This window comes from Solea senegalensis, linkage group LG17, assembly GCF_019176455.1.
Source record: "Solea senegalensis isolate Sse05_10M linkage group LG17, IFAPA_SoseM_1, whole genome shotgun sequence".
Lineage (NCBI taxonomy): Eukaryota > Metazoa > Chordata > Actinopteri > Pleuronectiformes > Soleidae > Solea > Solea senegalensis.
The window spans coordinates 17,052,554-17,075,063 of record NC_058037.1 but is presented as its reverse complement, the minus strand read 5'-3'; the positions used below and the strand labels follow the sequence as shown (position 1 = coordinate 17,075,063).

At 39.8% G+C, this 22,510-nt stretch overlaps 3 protein-coding genes across 4 annotated transcripts; 2 read left to right on the top strand and 1 right to left on the bottom strand.

The window, feature by feature from the left end:
* Window positions 1-183: 183 nt before the first annotated feature.
* Window positions 184-4,136, top strand: sprtn (SprT-like N-terminal domain). Its single transcript, XM_044048791.1, has 5 exons — window positions 184-702; window positions 1,267-1,366; window positions 2,068-2,196; window positions 2,273-2,567; window positions 2,718-4,136. The coding sequence occupies exons 1-5, from the start codon at window positions 362-364 to the stop codon at window positions 3,560-3,562; spliced, it is 1,710 nt and encodes a 569-aa protein (XP_043904726.1). The 5' UTR covers window positions 184-361; the 3' UTR covers window positions 3,563-4,136.
* A 3,305-nt stretch (window positions 4,137-7,441) lies between these two features.
* On the top strand, window positions 7,442-11,473 carry fam89a (family with sequence similarity 89 member A). The gene is made up of 2 exons (XM_044048792.1): window positions 7,442-7,855; window positions 10,407-11,473. Exons 1-2 carry the CDS (start codon window positions 7,610-7,612, stop codon window positions 10,701-10,703), a joined length of 543 nt encoding a protein of 180 aa, XP_043904727.1. The 5' UTR covers window positions 7,442-7,609; the 3' UTR covers window positions 10,704-11,473.
* A 7,536-nt stretch (window positions 11,474-19,009) lies between these two features.
* arv1 (ARV1 homolog, fatty acid homeostasis modulator) lies at window positions 19,010-22,008 on the bottom strand. Of its 2 annotated transcripts, none has more exons than XM_044048514.1 (5): window positions 21,848-22,008; window positions 21,413-21,532; window positions 21,182-21,335; window positions 20,146-20,370; window positions 19,010-19,163 (listed from the first exon to the last, which is right to left on the bottom strand). In XM_044048514.1, the coding sequence occupies exons 1-5, from the start codon at window positions 22,004-22,006 to the stop codon at window positions 19,024-19,026; spliced, it is 798 nt and encodes a 265-aa protein (XP_043904449.1). In that variant the 5' UTR covers window positions 22,007-22,008; the 3' UTR covers window positions 19,010-19,023. The 2 variants fall into 2 exon arrangements, with proteins under 2 accessions (XP_043904449.1, XP_043904450.1); XM_044048515.1 differs by having other exon boundaries at window positions 21,413-21,529.
* Window positions 22,009-22,510: the final 502 nt, after the last annotated feature.

The window sequence follows — 22,510 nt, the reverse complement described above, 5'->3', positions numbered from 1 at the left end:
CCAATTTAACCTTTCAATGTTCGCTTTCTAACATGCTGTAGAGTCGAATCATATAATGGCAAACAAATACAGTATACGTAACTCAAAGTGACTTGAGTGTGAACCAGTTTCGTTCCAGACATTTTTTTTTCATTTGTTTTATTTTGAAATCCATAACGGAAATGAGTTCTGTTTTGACGAACGACACAGAAGACATGCTGTTGGCGGTTGTTACCAAACGTCCCTGTCATACAGAAGATGTGGACCATTTTTGTTGACAATTATGACATAAAAGTGTACAGAGAGTGTTTTTAAACGAAGCTAATTAAGCCGGGCTCACCCGGGTTACATATTCTACCCGTGTTAACCCCCCTCTGTTGTAATGGATGAAGATTTTCTGCTCGCTGTTCAGCTCCAGGAGCAGTTCGACGGTGAATACGTGTCGTCGTCGTCGTCGTTTCCGTCCAGCAATTTTGAAAACAACGACTTCGGACACAGCAGCAAAAAACGGAAAGTGGACGCTACTGATGGACGTGGTAACGATGTTGTCCCTTACTGGAAGCCGACTGCCCAGCCCGAGAGGCCGCTGTCCATCGTGGACCAGTCGTGGGAAACGCTGGACCCCAATCCCGACGTCAGAGCTATGTTTCTGGAATTCAATGACATGTTCTTCTGGAGTAAACTCAGCGGTGTTGAGGTGAAATGGAGCCCCCGAATGACCCTGTAAGTATGTCATGATAGTGTGGATTCATGTAGTAATAGTTTCGTTTGGCTAGAATCACAATAATTGTAAATACAGTACAATTGAATATTTTTTGAATGGGATTTGGTATAATGGCAGGAGAGTGGCTCGTCAGTATCAGCTTTAACAACCTAGTAATTAAATGCTGCTGATTTGTAAATAATATTATCAGTGGCATGTATGAAAGGGGTGTGTTTGCAGTATTTTAATGTCTCAAACGCTCATTATTGCACTCTTATAATCTGTTATGGATGATCTATGCTAGTATTGATGAAAGTTTAATATGAATTTTACTTTAGAAGACTCTAATGTAGGGGAAAATGTTTATTTATATCAGTGTCTGTATCAGTATTTGTTATCGGCCCAAGCATTGCTGATGTATCGGCACATTTGATATCGGCCAAAAGTCAAATATCATGCTTCCCTACTATGTTTCACATTAAAACAACATTATGCTTTGGCATTGTTATTGCCATATAAAGCAGTATGTGAGTCTCCTCTGTGAAGTGGTGTTTAAATAATCATCTCCCGTGTTTCTCTCGCAGTTGTGCTGGCGTTTGCTCATATGAGGGACGAGGCGGACTGTGCTCGATCCGACTCAGCGAGCCTCTCCTGAAGCTCAGGCCGAGAAAAGACCTGGTCGAGGTGAGATTTTCTCACTGGATTCATTACTAACAAACTTGCCACAGGAATAATTGCCCCACATGACACTGTCAACACTTGGTTTGCTGATGGTAGGAAAAGAGAAACAACCACATTATGTTATGAAAACAAAAGAAACCGGTCAACAATCACTGTAGGTTGTTGTGAGGAGACATTTTCCTTCCTGTGAATGTGTTTTAATCTTTTTTTGCAGACGTGAACACTGAGTAATGTCCAGAGGTTTCAGTCAAAACATTCACAGAAAGTCAGGCCAGCAGGTGGCGTCTGTCTTGAGTAGCTGTACATTCACCCTGTCATTCCCTGATTAATTTGAGTACCAGGTTTATTCTGGCTGATGGTTGTGCCATATTTTTAATAACTGGCATTGACTTATTGCTATTTATTGCTCGGTCAATTATTACAAATTGTGCATTTTTGTTCTCAGAAACCTCATAAATGTTAGTAAATCACTTAACTTTTTTATTCCATCCAAAAGTTAGTTTACTTTGGGTTTTGACAACCTGTTCTATGTATTTAATGTACAGTTTATATCATCAGCCATTGACTGCACTGATGTCAAAAAATGGGTTCATATCAGTCGTCTCCTAATCATCTCACGTGAGATTTTGAAACATTATCCAGAGATGATTATATTCGGAGGCAGCCGGTGGAAGAAAACATTAATATTTTCTTGTTTTCCTCAGACTCTCCTCCATGAAATGATCCACGCGCTCCTGTTTGTGACCCAGAACAACAGAGACAGAGACGGCCACGGACCAGAGTTCTGCAAACACATGAACCGCATCAACCAGGCCACGGGAACCAAGATCACTGTACGTGCTCTTTATTTTTTTTCTTGTACATTTAGCCTTTGCATATTCGATTACAGTCCTGTTCTCCCTCCGTCAGGTCTACCACAGCTTCCACGATGAGGTCGACGTGTACCGGCAGCATTGGTGGAAATGCAGCGGCCCCTGCCAGAGCCGCAAGCCCTACTTCGGCTTCGTGAAGCGAGCGATGAACCGCGCTCCGTCTTCTCTGGACCCTTGGTGGGCGGACCATCAGAGGACGTGCGGCGGGACTTACACCAAGGTCAAGGAGCCCGAAGGGTACGGCAAAAAAGGCAAGAAGGACAGCAAGAAGGAGGGAAAGACGGCGAGTACGGAAGCTTCGGGAAATGTGAAGCCTTCAACTTCCTCTGCAGGTAATTTGCTTTTTGTTGACAAATATTCATGTCCAACCCTAGTATTAAGCTGCAATAGATTGGTACTGTCTTTTATATGTTCTGTTAAGGACATGTGCCTTTTAAAAGAGGTTAATTGACTCAAATTTGCACCTTTTCTTCTTCATTAAGGATCTGGATTACAGGATATAAGGAATATAATCCCATTTAGTGGTAAAGGCTTCCTGCTCGGAGGCAAATCCCAGTCTTCCCCACCACCTGTCGCCGTAAAAACAAACTCTCCTCCCAAGAAACTTCCCCCGCCTTCGTCCCCTCTTCGCCCTGTCGTGGAGAACACAGGGACCTCCATCAGGCCGGGGGGACAGAAGCCGCCGATAAAAAGGTCCGTCAGCAACACGCGGGTTTTCGCCAACGTCAACGGGTCGCCGGTGCGAATCCCTAAACCGCACGGTAGCAGCAGCAGCCAAGGAGCAAAGAAAATAAGGCAGAAGTCCATTGCAGACCTCTTTGAGAGCGCAGGGGTCAGACAGTCAGCGGGACAATCGAATACAGCGACGTCGGCAAAGAAGAGTTCTACCTCGACCTCGTCCCTGGTTCCCGTGGTTCAGAACAAGGAGAGTCAAAATAAACCGTTAGAGTCGAAATATTTCAATCATTCCAGCAGCGCCGGTTCATCAGGAGCAGCAGGCGGAGGTCAAACCTCGAGGAAGAGGTCGTGGGACGAGCGCGCCGGCTCCTCGGGCATCTTTGACCTTTTCCGAAGCAGAACGGCGGCAGCGTCGCCAGCGAAGGAGTCGACAAAGACGAAGGTGCCTACGGTGCAGCAAAGAACTGCAACTGCTGCCACTGCTACTGTCACCTCCTCCTCCTCAACCTCATCGTCTTCCACATCTTCTGTCAGCGCTGCTGCTTCCTCCTCCTCCTCCTCCTCCTCCTCGATGGTCAGCTGTCCTGTGTGCCAAGTAAAAGTGCAGGAGTCAAAGATCAATGAGCATCTGGATTCCTGCCTCTCCTGAACGTAGCAGAGCAGATTTAAAGTAGGTAAGAAATGATGTCGCATTATCTTCCAAAAAGTTTTTAATCCCTTTTTAAAGGGTTTTCACTGTTACATCATTGTAATGATGATATTTATTTTAGTACGGGTGCCTGTGCAAGATTCAGTGCCTTAGTACGTCAGGGTTAGACTGATAATCCAACACTGTTCTGTTCAATAATTGGTAAAAGTGTTGATATTTACCAGAAACTAAAGCACTGGTGTTTTAACTGTCTTGGATTAAAGAGTTCACATCGTGTGAGAGTGAATTCAAACGTGACCTCACTGTGCTGTGAGTGAACAAGCCGCTGTGTCACTTGAGTAGAAAGGTTTTTTTTTTTTGCTCCCGGTTTGTGACGTGTTCCTTTCACCTCAGACGCGACGCGACTGACCCCGGCTGGTCTGCAGGAGTCAGATCTCACACTTTATTTCTGCTGAGTGTAAATTATCATTTATAAGCTGCGGAAACGCGTGGATTTTATACGTCTGTGTTCTTAAATGTGTCCGTTTTAAAGGAAATGTGTTTACAAATAAAAACGTTTTCACTGTTCTGTTAACTTGAGTGTTTGTGTATGGTCTGAACATTATATTATGATGCTAATGCACTTTTATGTATAAAAAACCTTTAAAAAACAACTTTTAGGCAATTTTTTTAGTAATACATAGTAACATTTTCATTCAGGGGGATTTTTTTAATATGAAAATCTGGATTTTTGTCACTTTTTGAAATCTGTGATCAAAGAAACTGACGTGGAAAATCTGAATTTCAAAAGAATTCAACGATAAACTGACAGATGGTGAGTTTCTATGACTGAAATAGGCTTTGTACGACATTTTTATGTTGTCCTCAACAAAGTCTAACTATGGTGAAAGACAGGGGACGTGCTGGAGACGGGGAGGCAGACAGATAGTGGGCGTGTATCAGAGCTGGTGGGTGCGTTGGAGGAGGGGAGAGGAGGAGGGGTCAGGAGGTCAGACGGCAGGAGTCCAGCTGCTGATCAGGACTGATGAGTCCTCCTGTCCCTGCAGGGTTGACTGGAGTGAGTCCAGGGGCAGTGACGCAGCACGCCGACGGTCTTTAGAGCCGCTGCTGCTGCTGCTGCTGCTGCTGCTGCTGCTGCTGCTGCTGCTGCTGCTGCTGCTGCTGCTGTACATCTTTGATTACCATCTGTCTGCACGAGCATCAAGTGACATCTGGGCCTGAAAGCTTAAAAGAATTTACATTAGACTGACAACCGCAGCCACAGTCTGGAAAAGACACATCATCTTTACATTGTTTATATTTTACATTGTACCTGTATGTAGTATTTTTTTTTTTAATCCTATATTTTGGCAATATTTCTATCACGATTTATCTCTCATTACACTTTGCTGCTATCATCTATTGTATCTCAACTTATTTGATCACATGGGATCATTTCATATCATATCTCATCTTTTATGATATCATATTCAATCGTGCTGCATCTCAACTTGTTTTATCTCATAGTATCATATCGTGGCTCATTTTATCCTATTATATCTCGTCTTTGAGCTTGAGTTGTGTTAATTCAGGCAGAAAAATACGTGTTTTTTTATTCCCATTGACATGTTTCGACCACTTCCTGTGGTCAAAGAAAAACGAAACTGAAGCTCATGGTTTTTGTGTAATATCGTGCCGTATTGTATCTATTATGTCATCGTATCGTAATTGTCATTTCTCGTTGCATCTCATCATGGTGTCTTGTATTACAGGAAGCACATGATGTTGTTTTTTTTGTATTCCACACATACATCCTTTTAAAGTCAACAGACAATATCACTTTACTCCCGCTGACCCCATAACTCCTAACACTGATCCCATTCTTGTTCGACTGAACGTCACCTTCATCCTCTCCAGAGGCCCCCGCGTGTTTGCAGCTGCTCTCAGCAGCAACACTACAGGAAGCGGACGACCTCCTCACTCCCTCCTCCCATTCACACCCTATTGTCTCCCTGTGACTGTGTTACATCCCAGACAAATGGCAAGTTCAACGCGATGACGCCGATGATTGGCTGCTGTGGCATCATGACACACTTTGGTGCTGTCATTTCAGGTATTAATTATCTCCCAGCGAAGATCACATGTTAGGAAATAGGTTTGTTTACATTTAAAAACACAGATATTTTAGATCGGCTGCAAAAAAATGTCATTTTAAGGACAAAATACACCATATAATGTGTGCAGCCCCTAGATAAATACATAATAACATATAGTACCAAGTGTATTCACTATAACATTATAGTCTTGAAAGATAAATTGATTCTTTTTCTTTATTCATGTCATAAAATGTCATACATAATATGTCTAATATCATACATTTTGGGGAAAATATCATAAAATGAAGTATAAGACACATTTTTCTTATTTTATTTTATTTTTTTGGATGGTTTGAGGTAAGATATCACATTTATTTTAGCCGTGTAGATTAACACCACACAGCCATGGTTGTTTTATGTTCAGTAATTTGCATTTGCTTTGTCTGTCGACAGTTTTTAAAGGTTCCATTAGTTATTATAATAATTATCTATAATTATCTACCTACAGTATTGCTTACATAATAGGCTCTTTTCTTCTTTTAAGCGTGATTACAGTATTATTAGCTCTTGGAAAGAAGTTAGTGTTTACGTTTCAACCTTTAGAGGGAAAGAAGTTGGAAATGATTTATTTTTACACGCAGTAATAAGGAAATACCATGCTTCAGGCCTCATCCATCTGCCTGTGTGTGTGTGTGGTATCACACATGCCTCTCTCATTCTAAAGAGCGCGTGTGATGCTTTTGTGTGTCGGTTTCAAGGTTATTGTTGAGTTATTGTTGTGTCGGGGGCTGCGGGAGGGAGGAGGAGGGAAGTGAAGCCCACCATCTGTCCTTTATACTCAGACTATTGTCTCACACACACACGACAGACACACACAAACAAACAAACACACACACAGTGCCAAGTCAGTCACTGTGTCGCAAATGGCAATTTCTCTATATCAATAATTCATTTAATTCAAGCTCAATGTATTTGAAACAATGGAAACTTTAAAATAAGTCTAATTTGTCATTAAGAGCATTTGTCTCGCCTTTTCATTTTAGTCTATGTTTAAAATTGATTGTGTTTTGTTTGTTTTTTTACTTTTGGGCTGTTGTGGTGTTTCAATCACCATGTGATCTGATAAAACTTATATGACATGACACATGAAAAAAACATGAAAATATGAATTATAAAGAGAAGTAAAAGCCCTTTTCCAATCTGTGTGTGCTGGCAGGGAGACGCCCAGCAGCCACTGTGATAAAAGGACCGGAAGCGGATTTGATACTGCTCACACAATCCACAAACATCAACTTTACAATAATCAGTCATTGAAAGAGCACGAGTTCAGTTTCAAAATAAAGGTAAATAAATGAAAAATAACATCACCCCAAAAAGTCCGTTGATTTATATAGTTATATTTAGTATAGTAAAACTCTTAATTCTTTATACAAATCAATCAGATTTAAAGTGTGTCACCAATTATGTTACTAAGTGTTTATTCGTGTAAACATTCAACATTTAACAAGCATTCAAATTCAATCAAAGGTATTGAAAAAAAAGTTTATATTATTTACATATAAAAAATCTGGAAGGCTATAAAATTAACTACAATTTCACCATTGAATTAATACAATCATAAATGTACCTCACATACGTGATTTTACGCTTGTTATGTATTTTGTCTAAACAAAAAAAAAACGAATTTAAAAGAAACGTGCTGATATTGCATAATTAAAACAAAAAGTATACGCGTCATACATTAGGTGTGGTTTTATTTTGTTGAACAACCGGAAACACGCTGACGACGTTACGTACAACTTGACGTGGCGTATTTGGCCGGCGGCCGCCTCGGGCAGAGAAAACCAGGCTGTTGCTCCGTGTGTTACTGTTTGGTGCTGCGGACTCTTCTGTCGTACGTTCCTAACTTGACAGGGAACTTACATTTGGGGGAAATAAATAACATTTTATTCGCTTATTAACACACAAGACGATGAATGGTAAGTCATCGAACGGTGCGGCTGGAGGAATGGCCTGTATCGAGGGTCTACCGCCGCTACCGAAGAGCCTGAGCGGCTTGCTGAACTCGAGCGGCGGCTCCTGGAGAGAAATGGAGAGGATGTACGTGAAGAAAACCATGATCCAGGACGACCTGAGCCGAGGCAGGAACACCGACAACCTCCTGGCCAACAAGCCGGCCAACCTCGACGCTGCCCTGGCTCTTCTGCGAAAAGAGATGGTAAGATTTTCCAGGGAGTGTCGACCAAAAAGTGCCCCGTTTTTTCACCTCTGTTTTCGTAGGGAGGCGTTTAATCCCAACGCGTGCTGTGCATTCCTCATTCAGCAAGATCTCGTGAAGAAATTGTGGAAGTTTGAACTTTTCGGGCTTTTAAGCAAACTAAACTGCATCCAAATGCTAAAGTTAGGGTTTTTTATAAATCTATAGAAACATACGACAGATTCGGCATACATAGTTTTCACCTTGCAGTGAACTGTACAAGCAAAATACCTATTGCCACGATGCACATTCCGATTCAGCCAAACCCCCCTAAGAAATTGTAGGAGTCTGAAGTCGCTTGGCTTTAACACACACTTAAATGCATCCTAGTGTGCAAGTTGAGGGTTCTTCCAAATCAGGCGAATCATCTGGCAAATTCGGCATTCATATAAGACATGAATACATGAAAGAAAAATGCTCGTTTTCACGTATGGATCTTTGGTTTTACACCAGTCCGTGTAGTTTCTCATAGACAACAATGCAACCAAAAAACACCACTTTAACGATCATTTTATGCATTGTCAATGCATTAGTAATGCATTTATGTGATTTATGTGCTACCCAGAGACAAAGTCGTTTGCATACACGAAAAGAAATGTGGTTTTCAAAAATGGAGTCTGGCATGAAGAGCAACTCCTGTATGTGAGAAAACAGCATCACAGGCACATTTTCATTGGGTTAAGCAACATAAAGCAATTCTAATTTCAATATAATATCTTAAATTATGAATTAAATCATGACACATGAGTAAACATACTGTAACACCGTGTAGCGAGCTCAAACATTAAACCAGATGGAGGCATTTTGAATATCAGAACCAGACTTCATTAAAAATTCAGGCATCTTTAATGGGATTTTGTTCAAAAACAGCAGTCTGTTTTCCATATTTCAAGTAATCTCGAGCAGGGAGTTGACCTCATTTCACAATATAAACCGTAAGAGAATTAAAAGTTGTGCCGAATATAAATGTTTCTGACAATTTTTGTTGCTAAATCTGTGCAAAGTGTGTTGTTTTTTTTCCCCCATATATGTGATTTACTATTGGTGCAGCATGTTGTCAAAATGGCTGGTTGCGGTTTAGTAGTTTAATTAAACAAGTTCCCATTTTCAGCTGCCCTTTGCACCATATGACAAAGAAATCAATAAAAACTGAATAGTTATGGTTTAAGAATATAATAGTTTTGAGGTTTGGGTAACCCCAATCAAAGTATTTCAACATTTTATGAACGTAATCATAAGTTGCCGCCCTAAAAACATCTATATCAGACTGATGTTGTTGTCGGATAAAAAAAAAAGAAGAAGGTTTTACAGCCATTAATCATTTTTAGAAAGCCTTTCATAGTCACAGCTAACTGCAGAGATAAATCTTTGAGGAAAAACCTTGTCGCATTTATGACTTGTTTTTTAGTGTACGTGCAGCAGGTCCCGAGCTTTGTTGCCGTTAATGTATAACTAGGATTGCTCAGTTGACCGTGTGCTGCAATTAAAAAAAAACAAAACAAAAAAAGAACTGTGTGCAATAAGAGCTGCTCCCCTGCTGTCACTACAGCACAGAGCTCAGTGTCACTGTCTCGGCTGTAATTTGTGTGGAAGACAATGCAGCAGTGACCCTCAGTGCTTCAGACTGCATCGTCAGCACAGTGGTATGCAGGAGAAATGACCTTTTCAACCCTGCCTGCCCGCCTGCTCGACGGTCATGTTTCAGCCTCGAGTGTTGTGCATCAGGTTCAGCTGCAGTCACAGTATTTTTTACCATGAGCTCGATGGAAATGTTCTTAAAATGACAGAAATATGCCGGAATCAAGTGTGGTTAAGCCACTTTAAGTAAAAAAAAATATTTCTTTTATGTGACCGTAAACAAAATGTATGGATATTTTGACTGTTTTCTAACTGTTCATAGACCACTGAATTACCAGGGAACCTAAATGCAACACCAGTTTGAAACTCAGGGAGCTACGGTGGCCTTTGCCTGCCACAAAATATGTTGTTTTTCTTCATTTCACATCGCAAGCTTCCACTTTAAAATACAAAATAACACGTTTCAGCTGTTGTTTTTCTGTTAAAACACAAAATCCTATCTCACAAATGTATATATTTATTTTAAGGGGAGGAAAATCAAGCGTTTTTATTTTATTTATCAGTTTCTCGATTAATCTATAAGTTGTTTGTGCCATAAAATGTCAGAAAATGTTCGTCAGTGTTTCCCAAACCTCAAAATGATGATGTATTGTTATTGTTTTTAATGATTTCTTTGTTATATGAATATAATATTCCAATTTAAGAAGCTGTAAAATCCAAAAAGGTTTTTTTTTAATGAATAAAAACAACACTCAAACTCTATGGATGATCAAAATAGCTGCTGATTAATTTATTAGTTGATTAATAATTGATTAACTGCTGCAACCCGAGTAGTTAAGTCAATTTCTGGCAATAAACCCTGACTATAAATGTTACACGCTGAGCCTGTGTGTGTATGTAGCGTGTAGTAATGATGGGATGGTGCGCGTTGCAGGTGGGTTTGCGTCAGCAGGACATGTCGCTGCTGTGCCAGCTGTGGTCGCTGCACGAGTCCATCCAGGAGTACAAGGGCAGCTGCCAGGACCTGAGCGCCGCCTCCAGCCTCAGCATGATGGAGAACGGCTACTTCGACGAGGACGACGAGTACTACACGGAGCCCGGCGCCACTCCCACCGGGGAGCAGCCGGACGGGGACGTTGGAGACGGCGCGGCGACAATGGGCAAGAACGGCGGCGGCCTGAGCAGCAGCAGCAGAGACGACAGCTGGGACTCTTTCCGCGTCAACATCTGACGCCTCGGTGTTTCTCTGCAGACGGAAGGACATTTGTTGGCACAAAGGGACCGAGTGAAAGCCGGAAACCCACTGGCCTTTTGAGAAGGCGGTGATTTGGTTGGAGACAGCAGCTCTTTAACCAGATTTAAGCACCAGCTTCAGCGTTAACCCTCGCTCCTCCTCCTCCTGCTCAGGTGAAACTTTGACCTGCTTGTGCTGCAGATGTTTCATCAGACTCTGGAGCTGAGCGCTTCCCGGGTGTCCTGACCCTCACAAACCCTCAGGATTGTATTCAAAGACTCCAGATTAAGCAAAATATACCTATCTATATATATATATATAATATACATTATAACTCTTTCTATAACCAGCTCTGCTGCTGCTGCTTCTGTATCGAGCAGTTTCAACAGCCAGTCTCACGTTTCGGCAAAACATCCTTTTCTTTCTTTCTCTGTCTTTTTGTTATTTACGTAATCAAGATATATGAACAAAGTTTTTATTATTTATTCTATAATATAAGTAGCGAGTTGTTTGCTTCACTGTTTTTCTCAGTAGAAGGCGCAGCATCTGCAGAACTATGGGCTTCAAACGGAAACGAAGAGGATGGGGATTTTCAAACGTTATAATCAGTGTTGATGCAAAAAAAAAGGGGAATTGACAAATCGATGGAAGTGGTAAACGTGTTTTGTTGTGTTTTTTTTTCCCCGGTGGTAAATCTGGAAGCGCTCTCACACCTGTGGTGTTTGTGTTCAGCGGTGAGCGAGGAGCAGACATCTGTTTTTGAAAAATGTGAAATGTTGGAGAGGGAAAAAAAAAAAAATGCTGGAAACTGTTTCAAACCACGAGAGGAAGCCTGGTGAACACAGGCTCACGGGGGTTTAAACACATTATGGATGTTATTTGTTTTGTGTTACTCATGTGAGTATCACTAATTATTGTCATTCTGCTTCATCAAAACTATATATTTGTTTTTTTGAGTTGTGGTAGTTTTTCCTCTATCAAATGTCACCAAGATTATAGCAGCATGGCCCAAAACTTAGCTAAATTTGGCAGTAAAGTTCATAGAAATGTCACTGAAAACTACAAAAACTGTCATTTAAAGATAATTATCCCTCAATACAGGTGGGAGGTGCTAACCAGTGTGTGGCAAATGAAAAAAGAGCCTAACCCTGAAGGTTAAAGGGCTAAAATGAACTGTCTACGTAATTTGTTTGATAAAATTCTGTCAAAAAATGTCGATAAACTCAGATTGGCTTTGGTCAACTTCTCGTATTATTTGCAAATGCTAGTTGTAACGGGGTTTCTTGAATTGTGGTATAGTCTCGCGTGACCACAGTAGTCTCACGTGACCTGGATAGTCTCAAGGGAATGCAGTAGTCTGGCTTCGGTAGTCTCACATGACCATGGTAGTCTTGCGTGACCTTGATAGTCTCACGTGACCACGGTAGTCTCACGTGACCACGGTAGTCTCACGTGACCACGGTAGTCTCACGTGAACTCGGTAGTCTCACGTGACCACTACGTCTCACGTGAACGGTGGTCTCACGTGAACTCGGTGGTCTCACGTGAACTCGGTGGTCTCACGTGAACTCGGTAGTCTCACGTGACCACTGTAGTCTCACGTGACCACGGTAGTCTCACGTGAACCTGGTAGTCTCACGAGACCACGGTAGTCTCACGAGACCACGGTAGTCTCACATGAACTCGGTAGTCTCACGTGACCACGGTGGTCTCACGTGAACTCGGTAGTCTCACGTGACCATGGTAGTCTCACGTGAACTCGGTAGTCTCATGTGACCACTGTAGTCTCACGTGACCACTTCACTTCATGTACTTCATTGTCGTGATTATTCACTCAGTGTAGGCCGAGGTCTCACTCACAGCACCCTCTGCTGGACAGATTTGTTAATTGCTTCTTTAAAATGTCTCGTGCACTTCTAGGCTTTGAATAATCATTCTGAAATGTAAACATTTATATTTTCATGATGTTCCAGACTGAAGTGCTGTGAAATTCTCTTGCATAACCCAGAAAATTTGAAAACAAAATTTTAATATCACTGAATGAGTCCACATTGAATCAAAAATGGATCGATTGTAGCGGATTGGAACAGTTCTCTTCATCTGTTCTCTTCAATGTTAAAAACAGTTTCCTTGATCTCTACACAAAAATAATACCTGCCTTATCTCTTTCATAATCCTTTTCTATTGAAGGAAAAAAAAACCCGCAGCAAAGATCTCGTAGCACGTAACAGCATCGTAGCGTCACCTCACAGTAGCTCACGGCTGTACAATAATATCATGTCGCGTAAACGTTAAAAAAAACACCAATTTAAGTTAATATTTGTGTGTATAGATCATGTGACGTCATCTGTAATCTGTACGTGTGTGGAACACAAACCAAAGAGAGCACAGCACTCGAAAAATGAAACGTGTTTGGTTCACGGTGCTAAAAACAAGACGACTAAAAATGAATGGTTGCTTTTTTTACTAAAAAAAAAGAAATGTACAGAACATAATCATATCTGAATGTCTTTACAAGTGATGAATACAGTTGGATAAAATGTTGAATTATTCCTTTGATGGTTTCATGATTTTATTTGAATTAAAATGGATGTAAAATGAGGGTTTTCCTGCTTTTAAATATGAAACATTTACCAGCTTCATATCATCTTCATTACATGTCTACAAATTCTTTTTTAAAACCAATAAGAAAACAAATCTAATCGATTGAATCTCTCCTGAATACTACCTATATTTCCAATCAATTTCTGATGTAATACTTTAAATAAGTTTCATTTGAACACGTACTGTGACTGTCGCTAAAAGCAAATCTAAATCAAGGCCTTTTTATTGGATGTCGACACATGTAGTGCCTTTAGAAACCTTCAGGGTCTATGTTCCCCTTAAATAAAACCCTTATTGTGCTGATGTTTGATGATGTCCTCATTACAGAAATGATGTCTGTGTAACCAAACCTGTTCATTTGTGTTGTGCTTTTTATTAAAAACCCAGAAAGTCTCGCTAAAGATAAGACACAACTTCGCGTCTAGGTTTCTGTCACTTTTTTCTTCTTAACTTGTTTTTTCATGTTTATTTGTTTCTCTTTATCTCTTTGTTGATAAAGAACCAGTTGTTGATTTAAGGGTCGACTGATATTGGTTTTTCATGAGTGATAATTGATTGAATTGGCCCCTATACTGTATTTAGACAATTTTCTTCTAAAATAAAATATAACTGTTTAATGATAAATAATACAACAAAATGTGCTTAACTCTACTCTTATCTGCACTGTAGTGCAATACAGTATTTCTAAATAAAATAATGTTTAAATTTAAAACGAGTCATCAAAAACAACACAAAAATCTACTTTTTGTGACAAAATGGAAGTTTAAGTAACATTTAACATTAATTAGCAAGTTTCTGTGAACAAAAATGTGTAATTTGTAATAACTTGCTGATTTAAAAGGAGGAATAAAAGCCAAATTTTGGTGATACTTGTTAGCATATTCCCTCAAAATGATGTCCACTTCGTCTGGGGCTTAGAATCTATGAAAATAATTACTTGCAAAAATAAGAATTGTTTTAAAATTCTACATATATATTTCCTGTATTTTCTGGTGAAATTCTAATATAGAAGTTGATTGACTGTAACTAAAATCCAGCACAAACACGTTTTTTAAACAGTGCACCAGCTAACTGGCCATTATTGTAACATGTTTTTATGTATGAGATTATTGGATTATGTGTAATGTGGTGTTGCCCTTTTAGGGTAAAATAAAAAAGGAAAGGAAAGGAAAAAAAAACTATATTTAAATGTGGTGAATATTGACTTGTTTTTATGTTAGAGGGACAAAACAACTTCAATGTGGTGTTTTTTTGTTATTCAGTTGTTGTTTTTTGTCCCGGTCCCTTAAAAGGTGTGGCCATATGCAGACGATATAATGATCTACTTGGCCAGTTTTTCTTGGTTTTAAGCAACATTACAGTCTAAAAGTGGCTAAATGTACAGGCTACTTTCAAGTTTTCGAGCCCAGCTAAATTTGCTAACCTTATTGGCAGATTTATTTTTTCTTAAAACAAGAATTTTTAAGATAAGAATATTTAGGTTATTTCCAACAAGGCTGTTTTTTACAGTGTAAAGTGGCCTCACAGCTGCACTTGAGTGGTCGTTTTGGAATCGTTCTGGGAAGTGTGTACAGGAAGACGGGCGTGGAAGTGGCTGAACTGAAAATAGCAACTTCCATTCACACAATAACCTGATCAGAGATGATGATGATATTTAACGAGTAGGTTTCGCCGAGGAGATTTAAGGTCACGTTTCAGCCGCCTAAATCTTTGTTTACCTCCCTATAAAAAGCCCTCAAATGTATGAAAACACATTTGGCTGCGTCTCTCCCGGTGACAAAAACAATCGTGTGTGTGGAGATTTAGAAATGAGCAGAATTTTCTTCAACCTTTTAAGTTAGGATTTGTGTGTATTTGGATTTAAGTAATTTACCGAATTGACTAAAAGTGGTTTGTTTACAGTTTTACAGATATGTCTGTGAATTAGTCGCTACAGTACGCACACGATTTATGTTGTGATTTGGGTCACGATAGTTTTAAAAAGTGGGTCCAAATATAGAAAGTTTGGGAAACACTGAGCCCTGAACAACCACACGACTGTTCCTTTTAATAATAGTCTCAATGCTTTTCTCTCATCGCTATTATTCTGATATTAATTTAATAAAAATGATTCCTTACTCTTAAGGTTTGCTGTTTGTTTTTGTGGGTTTTTTTTTTTGCACAGTAATAAAACTACTTCTCGAGATTATTTATGAGAGTTTGTCTTATTAATATTTTATTTTGTGGCTTTGTGAGGACCTAAAATTGAATAAACAACCAGGGGACTGGGGACATTTTGACAAAGTGAGGACATTTGGCTGGACCTCACATCTTTAAGGGGCTTTTTGGGGTTTGAAGACCTGGTTTTAGTAAATAAAACAATCTTTATATTGTAAACTTTATATATAGTCCATATGAACAAAGAAATACTCAAAAAAAACTTCACTCTTAAACATCCTAGACCCCTAGTGTCCACACTAGGTACTCACAGGCCCCCCAGGTCATTTGACTTTAGAGAGGGTTAGGTTTAGGCCCTGAGTTGTGATGGTTAAAGTTAAGTTTATATCTATTCAATTACAAACTAGTTTCAAATGTATGAAAGGCCTATAAAATAATAAAAGAACTGTAAGTGAATATAATCGGAGGTAGTAACAAAAAATGTGTCACAGTTGTTTCTCTTTAAAATTAATTAAAATAAATTAGTTTAAACTCAGGTGCAACTCAAGGTGCATGAAATCAAAAAGGTGCACAATATTAGCAACAGTACTAGTTTGTCTGAATTCAGTAAATAAATATTTGTCACATGTGACCGCATGCACGGTCAGTGCCACTGGAGGAATTTATGTGGGAATATTTGAGGGACAACTGGCTGTTGGGGCCACTGAGAGGTTGCTTTTGAGCCTGCGGGCCACCATTTGAATAGGCTGCGCCTAGGGAATGCAAACGTGTGTGTGATGTGTTGCAGGTGTGTATGTTTGATTAAATGACGTGGATCCTCAGAGCTGATTGGTCGTGCACAGGAGCTTCTAGTATAAGAAGCCTGATTCTTGCAGTTGCTGTGGAACTGGGACAAGTAGTTTGGGGGCCACGTGTATGAGTTTTATTGCATTATTTGAGCGAGTATATACTGTATATTCTCCAGGGTTTGTTTTATGTGTTATGCAGGTGGTCTCCTCACTCTCTTGTTGCCGTCATGTTTTCTCCCCTGAAGGCCTGAGGGGATTGAACCTCACTCGTCGTCGTTCTCTCTCCTGAATTCATGGGGCTCTGTCTGACCTGCATGTAAATGCATCCATCTGCATTCTGGTGTGGAGCGGCTGCCACGTCGGTGCAGTTCCGCTCTCACTGATTCCTTCCTGCAGCGGAATGAGACCGCTTTGATGTGGCAGTGATCCTCACATACTGAGAGCAGAGAAACGAAGTAAAGGACTGTTTATGTTTTTTAATGAGTGGAGAGACTCTGTTTAAGTTTTAACAAACCTCATGTGGGAGGGGAGAGGGAGGGAGGGAGGAAGAGAGTGAAAGTGGGTCACACACGTTTTCTGATGTTTTTCTCAATCAACTTTGAAAATGTGAGTGTGTGACGAGGGAGTCAGAACGTGATAAACCAGTTGAACAGTGTCACTGTTTGTTTTCACACCACGTTCAACTTCAACCACCAATATTACTTTTTAAATGTTTTAATTTACCTTTTATATCATATTTCAGGTGTTTGTCCCTGTTAACCACCCATTATTGCATAAAAAAACACTGTTATTTATATATTAATTATCCAGTGTTACCCTTGTTTACAATCTTAAAGTTTTTAATATTTTTGTTTTACCTAACCATCCAATATTCCCTTTTAAAACATTTTTTTTTTCACTTTTCACACCCTGTTGTACTTATTCATCAATTATTTCTTTTTTTTTCTTTATTTAATCTTACTTTGTTCTCAATTTGTAGAAAACCCAAGACATTTTGTCCTATATTTTCTTTTTAAAAAGATGTTTTTTCACATTTTACACCCTAATATATAGAAAACCAAGACAGTCGAACCATACAGTGACACAAATAACATTAGTTCTGAAATATCTTCTTGCATCATGCGCAGCCACGTGACACTGCTCTCTCTCTCAGTTCTCTGGACTCGTTTGCTGCCTATCTGTGCGTCTGTTGGCAGATTAGAGCAGATTAACATAATCTTGACCTCGCGAGCAAATCCAAGGTGCACATCACTCTCGCTCTCTGAACTGAGCTCAGTTATCAGAATAACATGAAAGCAGCTGTGAGAGACTTTGCTCTGACGTCAGAGGTTGTGAGATTTGAATCTAGACTCCGTAAAGGACTGTTGAGTGACCGTTTCTGTAAATCTGATTAGATTAAAACCCTGCATGCCACAGTAATTTGACCAAACGCTGTCACAGCACTGACATTTTGAATGAAACATTTACATTTACACCAATTTAAGCTTGAGATATCATCACTTTTCTTCATTTTTGTTTACTTTTTTTAAATGACATTTGTGCACGTAAACGCTCCACAGAGACTCCGGGACAGATCCACCCAGGGCGAGGACACATTCCACATCCATGTGCTGTCTCCTCAACTCTTCACAGACGTGTAATAACGTGTAGAAGACACAAAGACACACACGCGTACAGCATGTACAAAGTAAATAAACCACACACAAACCTGAACAACAGCTGTATGTTTAAATATAAACTTTTTATTCTCTCTTTTTTACCGCGTCAATCTGGCAACTCGCTCGACAACAAGTCTGTCGCACATAATTCATCAGTGTCCTACACCCTTTTTAAATATTTGACCTCTTTCGACGTTCATAAAAATGACAAAATACTCTTAGTCTCTGCGATACAAAACTTTTTTTTTTTTCAAGTATGACCTTTTATAAATAATTTGTGATCATTCATAATTGCATAATATCATAAACGAATGAATATTTTTACAATGGAGTAACCGTTTGATCCATAAAATGTCAGAAATTAGGTTCTCAAATGTCTTGTTTTGTCCACAAGCCTCAAATAATTCAGTTTTAATGTTTTTTTCTCTGTGATACGGAGCAAAGAAAGCAGAAAACATTCACTTTTAAAAGGGCCACTTGTCATTCCCACAACAACAAGTTGGGATTGAAAGAAAATAATAAACGAAACGGCCAAAAAAACCCTGAGAAAACTCAACAGCTCCTCACTGTGTTTCTATCATTTATGACTAGTTTTAGGAGTAAAAGTCAAATAAAAAACAACTGTAGATCAGTTACAAAGATTTGTAAAACATGCGTTAATCTCCAACATTTAGCAAAGGAATCGTGAGCCGAATCAGGACCCGTTCAGTTCAGTCGCTCATGCAGGAAGTACTGACCGATTCTGTAAAGAAATCTTTTTGAAATCAACAGATTCTAATGATTCAGTTACACTGAAAAACAACTGCTTTACAAGTCGCTTAGTTGGTGTGTTTGTGTCGCGTATATAAAACCACGTGACGGCAGTTTCGGAACGACGAAGTAAAGGAAATCGACGTGACTGTCGGGCCGAGTCGTGCTAGAACAGAACAGAAGTTACACACTAGTGCTTTAAACCCATTTTCAATCCAAAATGAAAACAAGTAATTACCAACGTCTTTTACTTCCGTATCGTCTCTCCTTCAGTTAACACTGTTTTTCAGCCCAGCATTGGTTAGTGTCCTCGCTCACGTGTCCGTGTCTCGTGTCCGTGTCCTCATTTTAACCGTAGCGTTACGGCGGAGCAGAGGTTAACGTCAGCGTGTCCTGGATGCTCCACGGAAGCTTTTTACACAGCTGAGCGACGCACGTCTCCGACAGCAGACCCAGACCCACGGCCATCAGCGACACACGGCGACTGCTGTTCAGGATCACTGCGCGACACCCACGCAGAGAGAGGAGAGAAGAGAAGGAAGATAAACACATTAAAGAAGCTTTTATCCTTTTTGAACGTACAAGTGTTTTACGGTGCTTTTAAAGACGGTGTTTTGACATTTGGGAACAAAGCAGCTGTGATGTGATTTAAGACAAATAAATGGCCTACTTTTGTCTTAAAACCTTGTTGTTTTTTACCTTAATTCAAGCTTTTAGAAATATTTGCTTTGCACCTATTTTTTTAGACTTTGTTGTCATTCTTATTTGTTCCTCGTGTATTTTAAGGTGTTTTTTGAATTTTTACTAATTTTAAGGCTTTTATTTTGAGTCACAACTTGGGAAAGTACTGAGTATTGACCTTACTTGATGTCCATTTTTTAAGCTTTTTTTTGGACCATTCATTGAATATTTATTCAAATAAACAAAGAAAAAAAAGTCAAAATGACGCGTTCACTTTCTAAAATCACACTGAAACACATGACGTTGCGCTAAAAGCAACCACATTTGTAGTTTGTAACAGCAGATGGAAGAAATTAAAAGAAAAGACTAAGAGACACTTTAAAGGGACAGACACTAAATCTGTGGTTTTAGGACATATTTGCCTGTTCACTGCACTTGGCATCAGTTCTACTCTCATTAGTTCTTCATTAATATGAAACAGAGCAGCAGACCATAAATCACTCAGCAGCATCTCGTTGTTTGTTGTTCACGGACGAGCTGCCAAGAACAATGAGCAGACTATTGTTGCCAATGCTGCTGCTGCTGCTGCTGCAGCGGGAGAAATAAAGAAACATATTTTTCCTGTGCTGTAACACATTTATCTTCAAAGTTAGGGTCTCTGTGGTCTGCAGCACAGAAGCAGGAGGAATTTCAAACAAAAGCAGGACTTAGTTTTCCAGGACCAGTAACGTCCCCGGTGACTCACAAGGTCCAAGCTGTTCTGTGACTTTGCGACAGAGGCCGTGTGACATGTTCTCTTACCTCTGATCGCCTGTGAGTTTGAGGTGAGCACAAACAGTTTGATGAGGCCCAGACACAGCGGGGAGTAGTCGTGCTCCCAGATGACGGCGGGGATGAGGAGGCATTTCCCGTAGCAGGAGAGCAGCAGCGCTCTGACGAGGAGGCTGAACTCCAGGGTGCCGCCCCGCAGACGAGCTACTGCCACCCAGAGGAAGAAAAGGACACTGCCGCAGAATGCTAACAGCTCTGCAGGCGCAACAACAACAACAACAACAACACAGAATCAAAGTCTGACTTCACAAAACAACACAGACACATGATTGATCTCTGGTTGTATCGGTATCTCAGTATCGGTCTGATACAATATTGTACCGGTCCAATATTAGGATACAGATACTCAGTATCAATATTTGTTCAATACAATATTCCGTATCGGTCCGATATGAGGATACAGATACTCAGTATCAATATTGGTTCAATACAATATTCCTCGGTCCAATATGAGGGATACAGATACTCAGAATCAATATTGGTTCAATGCAATATTCTGTATCGGTCCAATATGAGGATACAGATACTCAGTATCAATATTGGTTCAATACAATATTCCGTATCGGTCCAATATGAGGATACAGATACTCAGAATCAATATTGGTTCAATGCAATATTCTGTATCGGTCCAATATGAGGATACAGATACTCAGAATCAATATTGGTTTAATGCAATGTTCTGATATAAGGATATGGTTGCTAAGTTTCAATATTGGTCGATACAATAGTCAGTATCGGTCTGGTACAATACTCCCTATCGGTCCAATGAGGACACAATACTCAGTATCGGTCCAAAAATAGCCAAAATTACTCGATCTGATATTGTAAATTTAAAAAAGTAAAATCCGATATGATTATACACATAAATGCTTCACTTTACAAAGACAAAACAGTGTAAAGAGAGACATCCGTCACGCACAAGATGTGATATTTACAGCTAATTCAGCTTAAAAGAGGTAAAAGACTGTATCGTATCGGACACAAAACAACATTATCTATCTTTTACCGAGGGCGGCCAGTCCAAACATGCCGTAGAACTCCCACTCCTTGGTGTATCTGATGATGTCAGCGGGGTCAGTGCTTTGCTCGGAGCCGGGGAGCAGAGACCAGCGGAGATAAGCCTCGCACAGCAGGCAGAACACACACAACTTCCAGTGGATCTGCAAGGAGGTGGAGAACAATGTCTTAAAATGTGCCCCATGTGATGATATGTCAACATACCTGAAGTAATACTTACATTTAAGCTTGTGTTGAAGAGAATGTGCCTAAAAGCCTGGGTCTTACACAAAAGGGCATCGATGAGGATGATGACAGGATCGTACTCGATGTATTTGTCCACAGGCTTTTGACAGGACTGCTGCAGAGACACACACACACACACACACACACACACAGGTGGAGAGGACATCCTTTAAACCTACATCTATATAACACGTGTGGTTGCTAGGGGTGATACTGACAAGGTAGATTAAAGGGATCATCCAAATAATTCCTAGTTATCTAATGCTACATGTCTATGGGAACAACATATTACACGTTAACTGACCAATGATCTTCATATAGTTACACAAATAATTTAGTTTCACAAAACAGCAGTGAGCCTCCTTAGCTAGCACTCTCATTCGAGCCGGAAACGTTGAACTAAAGACGTAAAAAAACAGTTACAACTTACGCATATAGTTATCTTTAAAATCCCGTTGCTGTAATCTCGGTGCAGCTCCGGTGCGTTCTCGCTGCATTCAACACACCTAAAGCCGCCCTTATCCATTATTTGCTCAAGTCTGGGAAGGTAAACAAACACGAAGAGAAACGAGGAAACTACTACTACCATGTGAGACCATCTAACCGGAAGTATTACGGTTTCTTAAAATTAGCCCTTCAAAATAAAAGTCAAGATGTGTTCTTTGATGAGAAGTTGTGAAAATAATGTTCCGTTTGCGACGTATGTGATGAACAGCAAAGAGTTCTTCCACAATTAAATTTAGAGGTACAATTTACTACACATCCACCAACCCAAAAATATTTCAATTTCATAAATCTAACACTTGTTATTCCAAAACCTACTGCATGGACGACAAGGAGAAGATAAGATAATCCTTTATTAGTCCCGCAATGGAGAAATTGACAATGTCCACAACATCAAAGACAGTAAAGACAAAGGTAATACATAATAAACATGCATTTTCACATCTGTTAATGTAAAATATATGAAACAATAATAATACATAATATAATAACGAGCACTTCTAAAGGCAGTACCTATAATTACCTTTATAAAAACTAATATATGATACTAACGAAAAAAGACGTTAAATGAATAACTGTATAAATATTT

Excerpts from the sequence above, each read along its gene's own strand:
- arv1 (XM_044048514.1), bottom strand. The coding sequence starts at position 22,006 with ATGGTAGTAGTAGTTTCCTCGTTTCTCTTCGTGTTTGTTTACCTTCCC. Across the intron at positions 21,533-21,847 it reads TTTTAAAGATAACTATATGC|CAGTCCTGTCAAAAGCCTGT; the intron begins GTAAGTTGTAAC and ends GTGTCTCTGCAG. Across the intron at positions 19,164-20,145 it reads AAACTCACAGGCGATCAGAG|TGATCCTGAACAGCAGTCGC; the intron begins GTAAGAGAACAT and ends GGTGTCGCGCAG.
- fam89a (XM_044048792.1), top strand. The coding sequence starts at position 7,610 with ATGAATGGTAAGTCATCGAACGGTGCGGCTGGAGGAATGGCCTGTATC. Across the intron at positions 7,856-10,406 it reads CTCTTCTGCGAAAAGAGATG|GTGGGTTTGCGTCAGCAGGA; the intron begins GTAAGATTTTCC and ends TGCGCGTTGCAG.
- sprtn (XM_044048791.1), top strand. The coding sequence starts at position 362 with ATGGATGAAGATTTTCTGCTCGCTGTTCAGCTCCAGGAGCAGTTCGAC. Across the intron at positions 703-1,266 it reads TGGAGCCCCCGAATGACCCT|TTGTGCTGGCGTTTGCTCAT; the intron begins GTAAGTATGTCA and ends TTTCTCTCGCAG. Across the intron at positions 2,197-2,272 it reads CCACGGGAACCAAGATCACT|GTCTACCACAGCTTCCACGA; the intron begins GTACGTGCTCTT and ends TCCCTCCGTCAG.